The following is a 21,482-nucleotide window of genomic DNA, read 5'->3' on the forward strand; positions in this document are numbered from 1 at the left end:
CATGGCCTGTGGACCAAATCTGGCCCGCCGTCCACTTGTTTATAAATAAAGTTTTATTCACACAGTCCAGAGGGTTCAATCAGACCAGCTCTAGTGGACAGGTGAGTGTCTAAACATCATTAGCACCCAACCCTAGGCCACAGCCGTCAATGGGTGTCACAGACCAGACCCCTACATGGTGGAGCAGATGGCAACTGAAGCCTGAGCACACAGCTTGCGTAAGGGTCGGGGGGCAGGCTGACAGCCAGCCAGCCAATGCCCTGCCCTACATCTCAGGGCAATTTCAAGTGCAGAAAGCTAGACACCTCAGGGGACCAGCAGAGGGTTACTGGTACCCAGGAGACCTGTTGAATGGAAGGTTGGGCCTTCATCACCAGAGGGTCTGGGTGGGGGCGCAAAGGTTGAAGCCAAGGGTGGACCAAGTTAACTGCTCAGCCTCATCACCTGTCATGTGGTGGTCACTTCTCTGCTGTTGGGGGGAGGTCCCGAGCACCCTAAGACTTCCAGCAGCAGCCCCGGTTTCCACACCAGGTGCCAGCAACCCCCCACCCACCCCCCCAAAAGCACTAACAACCCAAATGCCTCCAGACACCTCCAATGTCTCCAAGGGTGCAACCGATGCAGCTGAGAACCACCAATTCCGCCAGGAAAAAAAACACACATCATTCAGGAAGCAAGAAGAGACATTCGCTCCCAGAGCACTGCCCAGCCCAGATGCTTCCTTCACCAACACGCGTCTCCGAGGCCTGTCACGGCCCTGGGAGTACTCCTACGTGGGTCTCAGGGGTCTGGACCGTTGTTGACCCCACCCTCCCCGAACCCTCCCTGTTCCCTGCACCGCCCCCTCTCCTGCCTGGGGAAGCCCCAGGGTGCTGCTTACGGAGCCGTCTGACGCACTGGCGCCCACTTTGTCGCCCCGGGCATTCCAGCACACCTCGAAGATGCCCCCGGTGCCTCGGTAGCTGTGGACGAGACTTCCGCTCTGCAAAGCAAGGGCGCCGTCACTCGAGAGGCGGAACGCTGGCGAGGCCACCTGCCCACCGACCCCACCTGGGGATGTCAGCCCAGAAGCTTCCAAAGCCACAGAAGCTAATAGAACTTTCAGTTAAAGGAGCTCTGGCCTCGCGGGAACATGTGACTCAGATCTGTAGCCGCAGTGTGGGGGGCGTGCCTAAATGACCCTTGGCTGCCCACCAAGACAGACAGCCTCTATGGTTTCCGCCAGGCTCACGCCTCCCGGGGGAAGGACAAAGTCAGCAAGATTAGATACGTGCTTATATTTCAACCAGGCTTCCGTCTCACTGAGTGTTCAAGGGAGCCTCAGAATAACTCAAGGAGTTTTATGGTTTAGTGGGGGAGAAAAAGGATGCAAAATGTGGGAAGCTGCTGTATATATATACAGCACAGGGACCTCAGCTCGGTGCTCTGCCATTACCTGGAGGCTTGAAGATGGGTGGGGAGAGGGAGATTCAAGAGGGAGGGGACATATGTATACATATGGCTGATTGCCTTGCTGCATAGCAGAAATCAGCTGTAAAAAAAAGTAATTATCCTCCGATTTAAAAACAAACAAAAAAAAGGGTGGGTAAAATGATTTGCTGAGCTGCTGATGGCAGGCAGAACCCAGCTATTGATGGCAATTTTTTTGAAAGTCAAGCATCCTCCTGTGATGCGAGTTCGATCCCTGGGTCAGGAAGACGCCCCTGGAGAAGGGAATGGCTACCCTAACTCCACCATTCTTGCCTGGAGAATCCTGTGCACAGAGGAGCCTGGCGGGCTACATAACATAAGTCCATGAGGTTGCAAGAGTCGGACAGGCCTGAGCGACCGAGCACACACATGGGCGGCTGTCAGCCTGGCTCCACATTAGGGCCACTGTCGTGTCTCATTTGCCAAGAAGGCACGATTGCGTGAGGCGGCCGCAGAGGAGGAGCCCGAGGTCTCAGTGGACCACCCTCGGCCCCAGGCTGGCTAACGTGGCATCCGTTACTACCTCCCTTGAGAAAGCATGTTCATCAGTGTCTGCCAGGCCTCAGGGCACACCAAGGGGGTGCCCGCTTCATCCATCCTGGGACCACACGCAATGCCTGCTGCTGTCAATGGAAGGCAGTGGGTGCAAGGTTTCCTGCCAAGGGCTCGGAAAAAAAATAACCCGAGTCCCTGGCAGGGGCGACCCAGCATCCACAAAGAGCCTGGGGCAGATGGTGCTGGGTGGGCTTCCGACCGTCCGGGGAACTGGGGATGTGTCTATGTCCGTGTCCGAGGCAAGGCATTCCTGAGTGCAAACTCAGGTTCTGGGGTCACCAAGAAAGTGAAATCAAACTGTCAGTCGCCCAGTTGTATCCGACTCTTGGTGACCCCACGGACTGTAGCCCGCCAGGCTCCTCTGTCCCTGGGATTCTCCAGGCTAGAACACTGGAGTGGGCTACCATTCCCTTCTCCAGGAGAATCTTCCCAACCCAGGGATCCAACCCGGGTCTCCCACAATGCAGGTGGATTCTTTACCATCTGAGCCACCAGGGAAGCCCACGGGTCAGTGAGAACTTGACTGTATTGGGTGTGGGGCTGGGGGGGTTGGTGGGGACCCGGGCGGTGGGCATGCAGGGAGTTTACCTGAGTGTTCCAGATGTGCACACACTTGTCGAAGGAGCCGCTGGCCAAGTACTTCCCGTCGGGGCTGAAGGCCACGCTGTACACGGGTTCCTGGTGCTTGGTCAGTGTGTGGAGGCACACGCCCCGCTCCACGTCCCAGAGGCGGACGGTAGAATCGAAAGAGGCGCTGGAAAGACAGAGATGGTCACCGCGGACGCCTGTGGGTTCAAAAAAGGCCACCACAGCTGTCGGCAGGTTCCCACCGGTCTCCTGAGGACGTGACTCTCACAGTGGGAGTGACTTTCCTTACATCTCAAAGACCGTAAGTGGGTATTTCTTCCTCTTCTAGAATGTGACTCAACACGCACTGAACACAAAGCCACGGTCCAGGGAGGGGACATGTATGCCTGTGGCCGATTCATACTCAGGTACGCCAAAAGCCATCACAACATCATAAAGTTTTTCTCTTCTAATTAAGATAAATAAATTTTTTAAAAAGTCATGCAATAAATCTCTTTCTCTTTTTGGGTGCCATTATCAAGGGAACAAATTGACAGCCACACTCATTTATTTCTGCATTTCTGTGAGACACAAATGCTACGTATTTGCTAAATTTTCTAAAACGGTCCCACCACTGACAACACATGTATCGCTGCCAAGTGAAAAACAAAGCCAAAAATAAAAAGCCGAGAGCCATATTCGGGGAAATGGTTAAGTGAGCGAACACAAATTTTAATCCCACAGGAATTAAAATATAATCGCATCCAAATATACAATCACACTCCCGGGAGCTGCAAATTTTAGTTATGTCTAAATCTGAAAGAAGAGCGTTTGAGTGCATGCGTGCCAAGCTGTCCCATTCATGCCTGACTCTTTGTGACCCCATGGACTGCATCCCCGCCAGGCTCCTCTGTCCATGGGATTCTCCAGGCAAGAATACTGCAGTGGGTTGCCGTGCTCTCCTCCAGGGAATCTTCCCGACCCAGGGATCAAACCCATGTGTCTTACATCTTCAGCATTGGCAGGCGGCTTCTTTACCACTAGGGCCACCTGGGAAGCCCACCCACCACAGAGCTGTTTCCCCAGGCATTTCTTTCCTCTTCTGGGACTTACATCCATCCCTTTATGCTTGGCGTCTAGAAGGCTCACTTACGGCCGTCATGGGTACCATGTGATTCAAAAGCACCTCACAAGTCATCAAACAAAACAAAACAAAAAAGAGAACGTTCTGTTCCTAGACCTTTAAGTGCATTTCAGGCCAGTGGCTTGCAATAGGAGCATAACAGCTCTCGTGTTTTTCTGGATCAGCTTTTAGCTGATGCAGGAATTCCTTTCTGTGTTTTCTGAGAGACGGCCTTGGGTCAGGCACTTTCAGTAACAGATTCTTCATCCCACTGCTATGTGACAAAGACAAGGGGAGGGGGTCTCCCCCTCATTTACTGCAGGGCTGGGCCACCAGCCATTCTCCCCACTAACCCATTCTCTCCAATTCTGCAGGAAAAAACCCACTGCCGCTTCCTCCCAAGTCCTGTCTTTCCCAGGCCAGACCACACAACCATGCTTTGTGGGATCATGGTCTCCAGAACCCTCGGTGTGTCCCATGTTCACTCCTGGAATCTCTTTAGCTTGTGTGCCTCAAGGTTCTTATTAAAATATCCTACTGGGAGTGCAACACTGTACCCCGAGTGAGGTCTGAGCAGGACTGGGAACAGAAGTCTGCAGAACGCCGCCTCCGTGAGGGGCTTTTGTGGACTTCTAACCGCTCTGCTCCCTTCTGCGTGTCACTGACTGGCTAGTCCTCTGCATCCGATGCTGGTGTCTTAGGGGGTTTACTACACACACCAGGGGTGAAGCGGACGCGATCATAACAGAAATAAACGGCACAATAAATGTAGTGCACTCGAATCATCCTGTAAACCTTGGAAAGTGATTTTCCATAAAACTGGTCCCTGGTGCCAAAAAAGCCGGGGACAGCCAGGACGAAAGGTTAGGCTGGATCTGGTATTGGCCGGGGAACCTTCATCACCATCAACACTCTCACCACCTGCAGCTCCGAGTTGGGCCAAGTAAACCAAGCCCGAAGCGAAGTGAAATGAACTGAAAGTCACTCAGTCGTGTCCAAGTCTTTGCGACCCCTTGGACTATACAGTCCATGGAATTCCCCAGGCCAGAATACTGGAGTGGGTAGCCTTTCCCTTTTCCAGGGGATCTTCCCAACCCAGGGGTCGAAACCAGGTCTCCCACATTGCAGGCGGATTCTTTACCACCTGAGCCACCGCGGAAGCCCAAGAATACTGGAGTGGATAGCCTCTCCCTTCTCCAGAGGATCTTCCTGACCCAGGGATCGAACCAGGTCTCCTGCATTGCAGGTACATTCTTTACCAACTGAGCTTCCAGGGAAGCCCAACCAAGCCTGGGGTTCAAGCTAAACTGCTTCCTTTCTTCAGTTGTAGTAAAAACCTTCACCAAAGCAAAGTGCTGGGAGAGTGGATGTAAGCAATTCCTCCCTCCAGCCTCAAGGTTAAAAGCATCCTTATCTCAACTTAGCTATCATGTGATAACCTCTATCTCCTGGCCCTTTCACTTTGAGTTAAGTTTCTAAGTAACTCTGAATGTGAGTTACTCACTCGTGTCCAACTCTTTGCGACCCCACAGACTGTAGCCCGCCAGGCTCATCTGTCCCACGGGATTCTCAGGTAGCTTTGTCCCATCTCCAGGGGAACTTCCCAACCTGAGTCTCCTGCATTGCAGGCAGACTCTTTAGCATCTGAGGGCATGAACACATTTGCAAGACACACTGACAGCATCTCCTGGTCTCTTGGGGACACGAATGACTTTTACTGGGTGCATGGCTGGCGCAGCCTCAGCCACCAAGGCTGCTTTCGGGAACCGAGACTGGGGTGCGGGCTGTCTGTCCTTTACCTCGCCAGCATGATGCTGGAGTTGGGGTTGCTGGTGGCCGGCCCAGTGGGACTCCACTTGATGGTGTATATCTCTTTGCTGTGCGCCTGAAGGTCGTGGACACACGTGTCCTGCTTCATACTCCAGATCTACAGGACGCAACGGGAACACGGTGAGCAAAGGCCGATTCTTCCACTGCGGGGAGCTTCGGCACCGTTCCTGCCTGGAGCACTGCAGAGGTTTCTCTGTCCCTGGGAAGCTGACGTCCAGCGGGGTGGGCGGCTGACAAGGGGCAGGTGCTTCACAGGCAGAGGCGTCCGCTGACCACCAGGGGGCGCCCGTGAGAAAGGCCAGAGAGTTCCATAGCACCCTGGTCTGATCTCGGAAGCTAGGCAGGGTCGGGTCGGGTCAGGTCTAGTTAGTAATTGGCTGGGAGAAAGGCCTTGGGAACGGAAGGAGGCTCCACGGGACCTCGACTGATAAACAGGGCTTCACTGCTGGGGCAAGCGCCACGTCGTTTGCAAAGAGAAAAAAACGACAGAGGCAGCAAGAGTGCTCAGAACACAACGGCCAGCTGCAGGAGGAGCGCTGGGACCGAAGACACAGCACGAGGCCCCGGGGGTCACCAAGGGTCACACGGCCCAGCCTTGCAGCCTTACCTTCAATGTCATGTCATCAGAGCAGGAGGCTAGCAACATGCCAGACGGATCCCATTTGATAGCGTTGACCTCATTCTGCAAGAGAGCAAAAGGTTTAAAAAAAAAAAAAGAAAGAAATGAAGGCCTGGGTGTAGTAAACACAAGAGTCCAGCAGAGGGCAGGAGCGCTCTGTCTTCTCTGCAAAAAGCCTGGGAGTAGTAAACACAAGCGTCCAGCAGGGGGCAGGAGCGCTCTGTCCTCGCTGAAAAAAGCCTGGGAGTAGTAAGCACAAGCTTCCAGCAGGGGGCAGGAGCGCTCTATCCTCACTGCAAAAAGCCAGGAACCTGTAAAACAAGTTGAATGCAGAATTCCAAAGAACAGCAAGGAGAGAGAAGAAAACCTTCCTCAGCAATCAGTGCAAAGAAATAGAGGAAAACAATAGAAAGGGAAAGACTAGAGATCTCTTCAAGAAAATTAAAGATACCAAGGGAACATTTCATGCAAAGATGGGTATGATAAAGGGCAGAAATGGTATGGTCCTAACAGGAGCAGAAGATATTAAGAAGAGGTAGTAAGACTACACAGAAGAACTATATAAGAAAGATCTTCATCACCCAGATAATCATGATGGTGTGATCACCAACCTAGAGCCAGACATTCTGGAATGCTTTAGGAAGCATCACTATGAACAAAGCTAGTGGAGATGATGGAATTCCAGTTGAGCTATTTCAGAATCTAAAAGATGATGCTGTGACAGTGCTGCACTCAATATGCCAGCAAATCTGGAAATCTCAGCAGTGGCCACACGACTGGAAAAGGTCAGTTTTCATTCCAATCCTAAAGAAAGGTAGTGCCAAAGAATGCTCAAACTACTGCACATCTGCACTCATCTCACACGCTAATAAAGTAATGCTCAAAACTCTCCAAGCCAGGCTTCAACAGTACGTGAACCGTGAACTTCCAGATGTTTAAGCTGGATTTAGAAAAGGCAGAGGAACCAGAGATCAAATGGCCAACATCTGTTGGATCATCAAAAAATCAAGAGAGTTCCAGAAAAATATCTACTTCTTACTTTATTGACTATGCCAAAGCTTTTGACTGTGTGGACCACAACAAACTCTGGAAAATTCTTAGAGATGGGAATACCAGACCACCTGACCTACCTCTGGAGAAATCTGTATGCAGGTCAGGAAGCAACAGTTAGAACTGGACATGGAATAACAGATTTGTAATAAACAGGGAAAGAGTACGTCAAGGCTGATATTGTCACCCTGCTTATTTAACTTATATGCAGAGTACATCATGAGGAACTCCGGGCTGGAAGAAGCACAAGCTGGAATCAAGATGGCCAGGAGAAATATCAGTAACCTCAGATATGCAGATGACACCATCCTTATGGCAGAAAGCGAAGAAGAACTAAAGAGCCTTTTGATGAAAGTGAAAGTGGAGAGTGAAAAAGTTGGCTTCAACATTCAGAAAACTAAGATCATGGCATTCGGTCCCATCACTTCATGGCAAATAGATGGGGAGGGAAACAGTGGCAGACTCTATTTTTGGGGGCTCCAAAATCACTGCAGATGGTGACTGCAGCCATGAAATTAAAAGACGCTTACTCCTTGGAAGGAAAGTTATGACCAACCTAGACAGCATATTAAAAAGTGCAGACGTTACTTTGCCAACAAAGGTCTGTCTAGTCAAAGCTATGGTTCTTCCAGTAGTCATGTATGGATGTGAGAGCTGGACTATAAAGAAAGCTGAGCACCAAAGAACTGATGCTTTTGAACTGTGGTGTTGGAGAAGACTCTTGAGAGTTCCTTGGACTGCAAGAAGATCCAACCAGTACACCCTAAGGGAGATCAGTCCTGAATATTCATTGGAACGACTGATGCTGAAGCTGAAACTCCAAAACTTTGGCCACCTGATGCAAAGAACTGACTCACTGGAGAAGACCCTGATGCTGGGAAAGATTGAAGGCGGGAGAAGGGGACGACAGAGGATGAGATGGTTAGATGGCATCACTGGGTCAATGGACATGAGTTTGAGCAGCTCCAGGAGTTGGTGATGGGCAGGGAGGCCTGGCGTGCTGCAGTCCACGGGGTTGCAAAGAGTTGGACACAACTGACCAACTGAACTGAACTGAACTGAACTAACACAAGCTTCCAGCAGGGGGAAGGAGCCCTCTGTCGTCTCTGCAAAAAGCCTGCTTGCATTCACCCTGGATAACCAAGCAGCACCCCAGGTTTCAGGCATGTTTCTCTTTCTCCTTCCTCCTTGATCCAAAGTGCACAGTCATACGCCCTACACAGCCAGCCACCCTCAGCTATATTTCTCCAAGGGGGGAAAAAAAATCACATCTAAGAAGGAAGCCAAATGAATTTATCTGGAAACCAATGTAAAACCAGTTTGTTATTTCAAAGCTGACTTTAAAAAAGTAATTTTCATACTTTTTTTTCCCCTTTATGTCTTCAGACATTTTTATAATACCTACTTTAGTGTCTTTCCTGCAAAATCCAACACCTGGCTCATGCCAGATAATTAAAAAAGAAAAACAAAACAAAACAAAAACACCATTGCCAACCCAGGTGGATGACTGACCACTGGAGGCAGCTTCAATAGTCCCAAGGAGGCTAGAGGAGAATGAGTTGGCAGTCACAGTAAGTAGGCTTTTAATCCTAGGCAGAGACCAGCCGGTTTTCCAGCTCCCCACACACCTTTCGTGAACCCGAGGCCCCACACTCAGGACTCCCACTCACCGTGTGTCCCTGGAATGTTTTGACGGGGCGGTCGCAGCCGAGTCTGCAGACGTGAATACACATGTCCGTGCTGCAGGAGGCGAAGGTAGTGTTGTTCTGCCAGTCCACGTCGAGAGCAGGGGCTGCGGAGAAGCAAAGGGCGGAGGGGTGGGGGAGAGGGGACAACACGGGCATTGAGCAGGTGTGCACAGAGCTCAGCTGACTCAGAGGCGGCAGCAGCAGAGCTGAGAAACCTGACAATGTGATTAAAGCAAGACTCGCAGTGCCCACACAGCCTCGGTGCATCACAGACCCTGAGGTCTGCGGTTTACATTTGCAAGGATGACCAGACGGCTCCAGAAAGACAGCCGACCCCCACCAAAGTGTCACCCAAAGTGATGCTTTCGGTGCCCTGAGCACACAGCAACTCGCTCCCCTGGTGCAGGTGAGATGGTAGGGGAGAAGCACCTTGCTGCTCCCAGGAACGTCACCGGGCTGGGTGATGGATTTTCTTTCGGTGGGGAAGGGAGAGAGCGGAGGAAAAAGACTTCACAGCCTATGTTCAACGTGTGTGTGTGTCTCTCGCTCAGTTATATCTGACTCTTTGCGACCCCGTGGACCACAGCCTGCCAGGCTTCTCTGTCCATGGGATTCTCCAGGCACAAATCCTGGAGTGGGTTGCTATTCCCTTCTCCAGGGAATCTTCCCTAATCCAGGGATGGAACCCAGGTCTTCTGCACTGCAGGCAGATTCTTTACCATGTGAGTCACCAGCGAAGCCCCAAGTTCAAGGTATCAGGGTTGAAAGAAATGCCCCATGACCCGTTACTGCATTCTACAACTTGAAGATGCTGAGTTGATGAGAACATCTGAGGGGAGACATGTGGCCTTAGGATGGACACCGTGTCTACGTCCTGGGCCTTTCTCAGAGGCTGCTGGTTTGAAGACCTCCGTGAGGGTTTGGGGGACATGACGGCTTGCTTCCCTTCTGCCATCGTCCCCAGGAGACGACTCAGCACCCTCATTCTCTCCGGACACGTCCCTGTTTCTACAGAAAAGGAGGGTTAAGTCCTGCAAGCCTCCGCACAGAACTTTGCCAACTGATCAATACCTAACCTTGTCTCACGTGTTTCTTACACGTAAGTCAGCCCTGAAGTGGGACAAGAATCCAGCTCACCCAGGACATGATAAATCCGACAACCCCCTTCTAACCTTAGCTTCAACATATATTTATTAATTTTTTAACATGTATATTTTGGCCAGCTGATGCAAAGAGCCGACTCATTGGAAAAGACCCTGATGTTGGGAAAGATTGAAGGCAGGAGGAGAAGGGGACGACAGAGGATGACATGGCTGGATGGCATCACCGACTCAATGCACGTGAGTTTGAGCAAACTGTGGGAGTCGGTCATGGACAGGGAGGCCTGGCGTGCTGCAGTCCATGGGGTCACAAAGAGTCAGACACGACTGAGCCACTGAGCAATTTCTGGCTGTGCTGGGTCTTGGCTGCTATGCGGGTGACTGTCTAGCTGAGGTGTGCGGGCTTCTCACTGTGGCAGCTTCTCTTATCGGGGAGCACAAAGTCAGGAGTCGTAGGGCACGTGTTTACTTTCTCCACGGCACACGCAATCTTCCTGGGTCGGGGATTGAACCTGAGTCCCCTGCCTTGCAAAGGTAGAGTGTTAACCACTGGACCACCAGGGAAGCCCCTGTTCTTAACCTTCAAAGCAGAGGTGCACCCCGTCCACCCTCCTGCCTTCCAGAACTGCAGGACAGATCCCATCAGCTTCTAAATCTTAGCACCACCCCTCACAGAGCCTGCAGGGTGAGGGTTTCACGGAGAGGCAACACTGGCTTTCTCAAGAACCCAAAAAGGGGGTTCAGCACACGTCCACGGCTCCTGCTGAATTTGCCACAGGCGCCCAGTGGAATGAAGGAGCCGGATCCACTTGGTCAGCAGGACGATCCTGGGAGTGTGGAAGCAGAGCCCGCAGCTGCTCTTGTTTATAACACTGCATGCATGAGCCAAGTCACAGATTTCCTGGGCCGGCCTCTGCCTTCAGGCAAGCAATTAATACGCCTGGAAGGGTGACAGTCTGGCACGCGGTTCCGGGGATGGTTAGCGGCACCTGGCCTTAAAAGCGAATGTGTGCTGAACCCCGGCCATCTAAACAGAGGACGCTGTGTACTCAGCTGACTGGGGTCGTCGGTCTGTGTCCACTGTGTGGCTGGGACCCTGCCCTCCCCCGACCAGTCACGAGGGCTCAGCGGTTCTAGGGGGTCTGGGTGACCTGCTCACACTTGGCCAATGACGTTTGAGCATCAGCACCGCACTAGGCACAGTCATGCTTCACGTTGCTTTTTTCCTTTTAACTTTTACTTGAGAAAAGGTTATAGAATTGATGCTTTGGAACTGTGGTGCGAGAGTCCTCTGGACAGCCAGGAGATCCAACAGTCCATCCTAAAGGAAATCAACCCGGAATATTTACTGGAAGGACTGATGCTGAAGCTGCAATATTTCTGGTCACCTGATGGGAAGGACTGACTCATTGGAAAAGACTCTGATGCTGGGAAAGATTGAAGGCAGGGGTAGAAGGGGATGACAGATGGTTGGATGACATCACCGACTTGATGGACATGGGTTTGAGCAAACTCCAGGAGATGGTGAAGGACAGGGAAGCCTGGCGTCCTGCAGTCCATGAGGCGGCAAAGAGTTGAACGCAAGTGAGCAACTGAACAGTTAACGACAAACAGAATCCCGGGAAGGTGCAGAGATGTTACAGGAAGGCTCTACCCTGAATCCGTCACCCACTGGTTGCACGTCGCGGCCCTGCAGCACTGGCTGGACTTGGAAGGTGAGTGGGTCCAGACCCAGCTGTGTATGCAGTGTCATAGGCTTTGATCTCAAGGGCCGATCCATGTAACCAGCATGGTGGTCAAGAGCCGCAAGCGTGTTCCACATCACCAGGACCTCCCTTGGGCCATGTTAGTTGGCCCACCATCCTCTCCCTGGACTGAGATATAAATGCTATCTCACCCAGGATGTGTTCTTTGGAGTCTGACTTTATTTTTTTTTCAAACTGCAGAAGCCCTTTGAGATCTATCCAAGCCTTTGGGTATTACCCACCTCATGAGTCACTCAGTTGTATCTGACTCTTTGTGACCCCATGGACTGTAATAGCCCGCCAGGCTCCCCGTCCATGGGATTCTCCAGGCAGAACACTGGAGTGGGTTGCCATTTCCTTCTCCAGGGGAATCTTCCCGACCCAGAGATCAAACCTGGGTCTCTTAAATTGCACGCAGATTCTTTACCATCTGAGCCACCAGTTAGGTCCTGTCTGAGCCACGATTTGACCCTCATGGCTCGGGCAGTATTATCAACAGTCTATCAATAAAAATGAGTGGGTTGCCATGCCCTCCTCCAGGGGATCTTCCCGACCCAGGGATTGAACCTGGGTCTCCTGTATCAGAAACGGATTATTTTCTGTCTGAGCCACGAGGGAAGGTCCTGCACTTGTTTTTAACCTGTTCTTTCTCAGTGCTGAGCGGTGGAACACTGTTAAGCTCTGAGGCCTAAGGTTTCTTGCTGACCGAGGGCACCCCCACCAAGCCTTCATGGGGAACAGCTCTGGAGAGGCAAGTCAACTGCTGATTATCAACGCATCACACACTGAGGGATGGTTGTCCCTACAGCTTAAAGAAAAGCACGCTCCCTTGTCTTCCATCTTGGACAGTGTCTACCACACCACTTCACGGTATAGAGAAAGAGCAAATAGCACCCAGAGCCAACCCAGCAACGGGATACGGGGCGACCCCATGGGCAGCAACACCCCAGGTGAGAAGCTCCCTGACGGCAGAAGAGACACGTGGTCCGTGGGATAGAAAGCCTGGGACCTTGGGAATGCTCTGGGGAAAATTTACATCCTGCTGAAAGACTCAATACAAGAGTCCTCAGGATGAAAACTGGTACAGGAAACTTATGGGCATATTCCCCTTTGAAAAAATCAGAAGCCAGAGCTGTCTGTGTTACAGACATCCCCCCATCACGTGAGCACAGTGGTGCTCAGCACGAAGAATCAGAACTCTGGCAGGGTTCTGCCCCGTCACTGAGTCCCTTCCCTACAACAGAGCTCGAGATGGTCTTATCCTCTGTAATGAGGCTGCAATTCCAAAGGGGGCTCACGCCAAACGCGACAGAAATCCAGCAGGCTCACCTGCCACGGTCTGCTCTGTCCGTGGCACAGACGGCCGGCTCAGAGGAGGTGACGCGCATGGATCAAATCATGGAGACCGGGTTGTCAGGGGCTGGGAGAGGGGCACTAGAGAGCACGTTCTTAACAAGTAAGGGGTATCCTTCTGGAGTGACAGGCATGTTCTGGAGCTAGACAGCGGTGAATACTCTGCACATTCTGCCCACTGGAAACACACACACAAACCTACACACAGAGGCACGCACAGAGACACACGGACCACCCCCCCCCCAAGAGACACAGACCCCACAAACAGAGACACACACCCACACACACACACGCACCCACACAGACACGCCCCTCCAGAGAGACACCCACACCCACAGACCCCCCCAAAGATACATCCCTTCCCACACACAGACACACACCCACACACAGACCGCTTCCACAAAGAGACACACACCCACACAGAGACGCCTCCTTCACACATAAAGACTCCCCTACAGAGAGACACATACACAGACCCCCCGCCCCCTGCAACACATACACATCGCCACACACAGAGACATACACAGAAACACACAAACAGACCCACATACACACGCTCACAGGTTGGGCGCCCAAGCTCCCTGCTCTTGGAGCCCTGCCCACTTCCTGGTGGGGAAACACAATTCTACAAAAGGCTCAGCGACTCCCACCTTCATCACTGCTGTTAACAGTAAAACAGTACGAAACACCCCCAGCCAGCACCCCCAGAGACGTGTGCAGCATGGAGTCCCCGAGCAGAGCCATGGAAGACATGGGCTGCCTGCCTCTCCAGCAGGGCGAGGTATGCACGGGGACCCTCCCGGGGCCTGCTGGCCGTACCAGGAGGGAACGAAGGATTGCGTGCCTTTGTCACAGTCAGGTTGAGGGCCCTGCGGGGAACCTCTCCTCCCAGGCTGCTTCTGCAGGACCACACCCCTCCCCTCCTGCTTGGAGCCCTTCCCAGGCAGCGAGGTGGGTCGCGCTAGCTTGGGGAGTCCTGGGGGCCAGCCCTGTGGTTCTGAGCATCACCAGGAACCTGGATCTGCCCAGCAGGAGAGACCCTCGGATGGCGACCAACACATCACCTCAGGGCCAGCCACTCAATGCATCACCCAACGTCCACCTTGCATGCTCAGCACTGCTCATGAGGCATGCCTTCTTCCGAGCATTCACCGTTACTTTAAGAGACCGTTCTCAGGACTCCGAATTCTTATTTTTGAATTAAAAACAAGAAAAGTTAAAAAAAAAAAAAAGTATTAAAAAAGTACTCACCGGAATGAAATGGAAACTGTTGTTTGGCTTCTCCTGTGTGAGCATCCCAGATTATTGTTGTCTGTGCTCCGCAAAAAAAAAAACAAACAGAAAAAAATTTAGTTACTGGTTCCTCCCGCAAAGGTATCTCCAGAAAAATTTGTCACACATGAGAACACAGCGAGCCCTTCTTTTTTTCTAAACTAGCACTGCTCAACTTAAAATTTTCTAGTAAGCACACTAAAAAATTAAAAAAAAAAAAACCAAAACAGTAAAACTTATTTTCACAATATACAGTTTATTTCACTCCAGTACAGTGAAAATGTCACTTCAATGTGAATCAATATATTCGCATCATGTGGCCTGTGTCTTTTTCGCCCACTCTTTGGAATCCAGGGTGTGTCTTACACACTTAAATCACCCAGACATCACACTTATGAACTCAGCCACGCCTGTCTGGTTATTATACTCCTCCGGACGACAGCAGCCGTAACTGATATGCAGGAAGCTACCAATTTTGGTGGGAGTCCCATCTTTATCCTCAAACTTGAATATCTATCATTAAAAAAAAAAACTTTTCTTTTTAAATGAAGAGATTTTTGGTTGCACAGGACGTGAGATCCCAGCCATGCATCGAACATGTGTCCCTCTGCACTAGAAAGTGTAGAGTCTTAACCACTGGACCCAGCAGGGAAGTCCCAAACTTGAAAAATTATTAAAAAACAAACAAACAAACAAAGCATATCTAAAACTCCGTTTTGGACCAATTTTCCAACTGAAACACTGCAGAAATGGTTATTTCTGAAAATCCCCCTGACCGTCACTCTGTGAAGTGGGGACACTACACAGGCTAGAGGAACTGGGTTCCACTGGGGTCTGGCCCTAATGTATTGCTGTACATATTAAGAAGAAGAAAAAAAAAAAAAAAAAGATCTCCACCGCAGAAGACAAAGGAAGTCACGAATGCTTCTGAACACATTATAGTGTTGGGGAGACACTTGGGGAAGAAGCCGGAGGCAGTTCAATGCAAAACATTTGGAATTAATTCTCAACTGGAATTTTCAGCTAAATTGGAAACTTGACGCCTCCCTGTCATTGACATTTTAACAAAGATCTTCCTTTAGGAAAAACTGGCTCTACTTTGTATCAACAGCGCTAATGTTCCTGGCGAGATACTGACAGCACTGAGTGTGTTTGAAAAACTTCAGGCCAGCTCCAGCGCTAAGTCGCTTCAGTCGTGTCTGACTCTCTGTGACCCCAGGGACTGTAAGTCCATCAGGCTCCTCTGTCTGTGGGATTCTCCAGGCAAGAACACTGGAGTGGGTTGCCATGCCTTCCTCCAGGGGATTCTCCCCATCCAGGGATGGAACCTGCGTCTCTTATTTATAAGTCTTGTGCATTGGCAGGCGGGTTCTTTACCACTAGCTCCACCTGGGAAGCTCTAGACCAATTAACATTTTTATCCCCCGCTCCACTGTGTGGTTTATAGCATTTTAGTTCCCTGACCGGGTACTGAACCTGGGCCCCGAGCAGGGAAAGCGCCAAGTCCTAACCACTGGACTGCCAGGGAAGTCCCAGAGATTTTTTTTTTGATGGAGATTGGTCCTGAGTGTTCATTGGAAGGACTGATGTTGAGGCTGAGACTCCAATCCTTTGGCCCCCCGATGCGAAGAGCTGACTCATTTGAAAAGACCCTGATGCTGGGAAAGATTGAAGGCAGGAGGAGAAGGGGACGACCAAGGATGAGGTGGTTGGATGGCATCACCGACTCGATGGACATGAGTTTGAATAAACTCCGGGAGTTGGTGATGGACAGGGAGGCCTGGCGTGCTGCAGTCCATGGGGTTGCAAAGAGTCGGACACGACTGAGCAACTGAACTGAACTCTTTTTTCTTAACTGAGCCAGTCACAAGTCTGGCATGGCAGAGAATATATAAACACTTTCACAATTCTGACACAACTTCACATACCACATCAGTTGTTGTAACAACTTACTATCAGTTCAGTTCAGTCACTCAGTCGTGCCTGACTCATTTGCGATCCCAAGGACCTCACAACTTACTATGTGTTACCTTAAACACACACTGGACAAAAGTAAACATGACTTATCCAAAAGCTTTTATGGATCAGAAATACAGGTTAGCCACTCTGGGTTAAGCACGCACCGAGGGCCAAAGCCAGTATCCCTAACTTAAATTTCATCCCTGAGAAGATATCATTTTCAAGAACACTGTTATTATTCCTGCCACAGTTGATTCATCATGGTAGACAGTCTCTCACTCAGAGGTTCTAGAACTCCAGAAGATCAAAACCACAGAAGCTCACAAAACCTCCAAACAAGGCCCCTTTGATTTCTTAAGGGGGAGGTAGAATTTCCAGAATTCAAAGAAACCGTGATGTTTCCCGAGAGATTAAACATAGCTGAAAAAAGCAAGGTATCTCACGCACTCACTCACTTTGTCTACTCCAGCACTCAAAATGTAATTGCCCTTCTTGTTCCACTTCAAGGCGAAGATGGGGCCTTTATGTTGGCCTAAGGTGCTGGCCAGGTTACCTGGTAGGTTAAAACAAAGAGAGAAATCAGGGTGACTTCTGAGACACGCTCGGTCTGTACCCCAGATGATGGCAACTGAAAGTACCCCCTCTTCCAACCCTGACGCGAGGGAGGCGGGGCCAGGAGGACTTACCATCCTCTGTCCATATTCTTGCAAAACCATCATAGGAACCCGTAGCCAGCAGCGTCCCGTCACTCTGTGGGCCAGAAACACACACCAACACAAACTATTTATTAGAGCCCGCACGCAGGGCCTTCATTCCCCGAGCAGGGGTCGGTCAAACTCACGGCCCCTGCAACAGAGCTGCAGACTCCTGACCCTTGGGCCACCAGGGGAAGTCCCAGGCTTCCTTCCCCCAAAATCATCACAAGGCCAGGGGGCGAGGAAAACACACCGCACCCCGTCACCAATGACGACACCAATAAAAGACACCGTACGAAAAGTTACTGAGTGACTTTGGGAGACCTTGACGAGCTTTGAAATAGCTGCAGATACTCTGACAAGAGAAGAGTTTGTGATGAAATGACAGGACATCCAGGAACGTGATAAACCGTTGGTGGGAATGCAAACTAGCACAGCCACTACGGAGAACAGTGTGGAGATTCCTTAAAAAACTGGAACTAGAACTGCCATACGACCCAGCAATCCCAGCGCTGGGCATACACACCGAGGAAACCAGAACTGAAAGAGACATGTGTACCCCAATGTTCATCGCAGCACTGTTTATAATAAATAGCCAGGACATGGAAGCAACCTAGATGTCCATCAGCAGATGAATGGATAAGAAAGCAGTGGAACATATACACACTGGAATATTACTCAGCCATTAAAAAGAATGCATTTGAATCAGTTCTAATGAGGCGGATGAAACTGGGGCCTATTATACAGAGTGAAGCAAGTCAGAAAGAAAAACACCAATACAGTACACTAATGCATATACATGGAATTTAGAAAGATGGTAATGATAACCCTGTATGCGAGATAGCAAAAGAGACACAGATGTACAGAATAGTCTCTGGACTCTGTGGGAGAAGGCGAGGGTGGGATGATCTGAGAGAATAGCATTGAAACATGTATATTATCATATGTGAAACAGATCGCCAGTCCAGGTTCGATGCATGAGGCAGGGTGCTCAGGGCTGGTGCACTGGGATGACCCAGAGGGATGGGATGGGGAGGGAGGTGGGAGGGGGGTTCAGGATGGGGAACATGTGTATACCTGTGGCGGATTCATGTCAAGTATGGCAAAAACCACTACAATATTGTAAAGTAATTAGTCCCCAATTAAAATAAATTAATAAAATAATATCAAAAACAGAAAAAAATAAAAAATAAACTGTATAGTCCAAAAAGAAAAAAAGAACGTGATAAAGAGAAAGTGAAAAGATGCTGGAGAGCTGTGTGTGTGTCCGGGCACAGATGCTGAGGGTCGGGTGGGAAGTTCGCATCTCCCTGGGCACACCTCAGGGTACCCCCACATAACAGCCTCCCTGATAAAGCCACCAGACTCTTCCTGCCGCCGACGTGCAGCTTACTGAACACCATCCGGCTGGCGGTCGGCCCGGACCCCCGGGTGGGCTGACCCACAATCCCGTCCCCTTCCTGGGGTCCGCCCCAGCTCCGCCCAACACCACAAGCCGTCACCGAGGTCGCGGGGACTGCACAGGTGTCCCCGACGGCGTCCGGGAGGGAGGCAGCTTACGTTCCAGTCCAGCGAGGTGACGTCTTTGTTACTGGGGACGTCGTGGCCCCCCTCCCGGATACAGTGCCTCAGCACCAGCTGCGTGGAGCCCCCGTTGCTGTTTTCATTCAGGTTCCATATCCTGGCAGTCGAGTCTCCGGACCTGCGCAAGGGAACACAGCCGGCCCTCAAGCTTCCGGGCCCAGAGCAAGTAACACCCACTGTTGCTTGTCGCCTGGCTGGGTCTCTATCTTTTTAATGTTGCTCCAAAAAAAAAAAATCACCGTGGTTTTCTCTCTCCACTCTTAGGTGCCCTAATCATTTTAAATGTCTGTGCATAGCTTTCCACACAGCTGAGAAAACAGCTGAATACGGACTTTTGCACAGGCTTAGACGCCCCAAGGGATCCCCCCCGCTCAAAGCCCTGCTCTGTACGCTCTGAGCAGATTTCACACATGACGTAGAAAGGGAGTGTCTATCCCAGGAGGAAGGACTCGGACACCTGGACCCCGGGCACCCCCCAATCTGATCCTGGAGGACTCGGACCCCTGGAACGTGGGCACCCTCCATGTGACCCTGGAGGACTGGGACACTTGGACCCTGGGCATCCCCCAAACTGACCTTGGAGGACTTGGACACCCACACCCCAGGCACCCCCCAACCTGACCCTGGAGGACTCGGATACCTGGACCCTGGGCAACCCCCAACCTGACCCTGGATGACTTGGACACGTGGACCCCAGGAAGCCCCCAACCTGATCCTGGAGGACTCGGATATCTGGACCCCAGGCACCCCCGGCCTGACCCCTTACCCCGAAGCCAAGAGGTCACTGACAGGGTTCCAGGCACAAATGAACACCTCGGACTCGTGGCCCCGAAGGACGGTGGCTTTGCTGGGCGGGATCTCCACGTCACCATCTATTTCCATTGGTTTCGAGTGATTATCTGTCGCGGGGAACAGGACAGGACATGTGTCTCACTGACATGGAAGAAACCCATCCATCCTCAGAGCATGTAAGCTTGACAGATAACTTCCTCCGCTGCACTGCCAAGTCACTTGTGACAATTGTAACCAGGTGATGGCTTCTGTGAAGTCTTCACAGTCTCCAAATTTGATAGGGGAATTAAAAACTGGTGTTTATTCTTTGTAACTAGGGCCAGGCTCATAGGTAATAACAATGGGAATGAGACTGGACACAAACAGACAGCTGTCTCTTGAGCAGAATTTGAAGCTTTTTTCTCTGTCTTAGTGAACTCCGGGAGTTGGTGATGGACAGGGAGGCCTGGCGTGCTGCGATTCACGGGGTCCCAAAGAGTCGGACACGACTGAGTGACTGATCTGATCTGATCTCTGTCTTTTATTTCTACGGTAAAAAGACGCATATTTTGTTACATTTTCCTAAGAAGTCAATGAGGAGAGGGGGACACAGAGGATGCGACGGTTGGATGGCATCACTGACTCAATGGACATGAGCCTGAGCCAACTCCGGGAGATGGTGATGGACAGGGAAGACCAGCGTGCTACAGCCCATGGGGTCTCAAAGAGTCAGACACCACTGAATGAACAAGAGCAACACAGTGAAATTAGGAGTTTCTGAACACCAAAGGCCATCTCACTCTTTCTTATATGCCTAGAACTTAAGTTGTGTTGTTGCTGTTTAAGTCGCTGTGTCACGTCCGCGTCTTTGTGACCTGGCTTCTCTGTGCACAGGGATTCTCCAGGCAAAAATACTGAAGTGGGTTGCTGTTTCCTCCTCCAGGGGATCTTCCCGACCCAGGGATCGAACCCGCATCTCTTAGTATCTCCTGCATTGGCAGATGAGATCTTTACTGGTGAACAACTTAGCAACTGAACAAGTCAGTTGCAAATACTGCTGCTAGAATGCAAGTTACAATTCAAATGACAGTGAGAATAATTAGGATACATATAAAGTTTCCTCAGCAAAAGTTCCTTCTGTTGACGGGACAAGTGATTTTATAAGACATCTTCCTGAGGCGTCACCTCCTTACCTACGAAGCTCCCACAGGGACACGCAATCCTTCTTCCAGAAGGCTCACCACTCACAACCCCTTGGCCTGCTAACAACCTCATGGTCTTGGGACTCCAATGCTATTTTCTTACTGGAGCTAAGTGTGTTCCCGGCTTTTGAAGCCATGCAGACACAGCCCAGATGACCCAATGGGGACTCCAGGTTGTGAAAGGGTGGTGGCGACAGGTCATGGTAGATGCCGCACAGAAGAGACTCATCTTGGATCATGCTTTAGCGTTAAGTCACTCAGTCATGCTGACTCCTTGCGACCCCATGGACTGTAGCCCGCCAGGCTCCTCTGTCCATGGGATTTCCCTAGGCAGGAATACTGGAGTGGGCTGCCATTTCCTCCTGCAGGGGATCTTCCTGACCCAGGGATGGAACCTGGGTCTCCTGCCCTGCGGGCAGATTCTTTACCATGTGAGCCCCCAGCAAAGTCCTGAAAAGTGGATCCACTTTTTCCCCTTCTATGTGGCACAAGAAAGAAGGTTCTTGAAGGTCAGAATGAAGTCTAACTTCAGACGCTGTAAGTCTCGCTGAAGCCGCCTTTTAATAAGAGCAAGTAGGACAGAGTAGAAGTTGGAAAACAGTGGACATTGCATCATGTGTATGTGTGTGTTGCGGGGGGAGGCCGGTGGCCAGCCCTCAGGTGGAAAGTAACCCCATTGCAGAGGCCCCCTCAAACGAAGGAGGAGCTGGGAGCTTCTGGCGCAGCTTGAGGTATGCACCTGTCTCCACGTGGCTGCGCTCCCTTGGCGTTTTAGATTGAAAGACACGGTGGAGTTTAAAAAGTTTGCAAGATTTCTGTAACAGCAGTAGGTACATAGATTTCTCAAGCCTCACCAATTACGCTTCCTTTCTGGGGTGGAAGGTGAAGAAAACGGGGAC

At 51.0% G+C, this 21,482-nt stretch overlaps 1 protein-coding gene across 7 annotated transcripts in view; it reads right to left on the bottom strand.

Annotated features, from left to right (window-relative positions):
* TBL1X (transducin beta like 1 X-linked) overlaps positions 1–21,482 on the bottom strand; it is a 244,282-nt gene that overhangs the window by 691 nt on the left and 222,109 nt on the right. For all 7 annotated transcript variants that reach the window (XM_061408188.1, XM_061408189.1, XM_061408187.1 and 4 more), the window contains 10 exons: positions 19,377–19,509; positions 18,587–18,728; positions 17,018–17,081; positions 16,787–16,884; positions 14,352–14,412; positions 8,885–9,006; positions 6,153–6,227; positions 5,515–5,642; positions 2,614–2,779; positions 881–982 (listed from right to left, as the gene is read on the bottom strand). In XM_061408188.1, the coding sequence (XP_061264172.1) occupies positions 881–982; positions 2,614–2,779; positions 5,515–5,642; positions 6,153–6,227; positions 8,885–9,006; positions 14,352–14,412; positions 16,787–16,884; positions 17,018–17,081; positions 18,587–18,728; positions 19,377–19,509 (1,091 nt within the window). The remainder of the gene's footprint in view (positions 1–880; positions 983–2,613; positions 2,780–5,514; positions 5,643–6,152; positions 6,228–8,884; positions 9,007–14,351; positions 14,413–16,786; positions 16,885–17,017; positions 17,082–18,586; positions 18,729–19,376; positions 19,510–21,482) is intronic.

Source organism: Bos javanicus, chromosome X, assembly GCF_032452875.1.
Source record: "Bos javanicus breed banteng chromosome X, ARS-OSU_banteng_1.0, whole genome shotgun sequence".
Classification (NCBI taxonomy): Eukaryota; Metazoa; Chordata; class Mammalia; order Artiodactyla; family Bovidae; genus Bos; species Bos javanicus.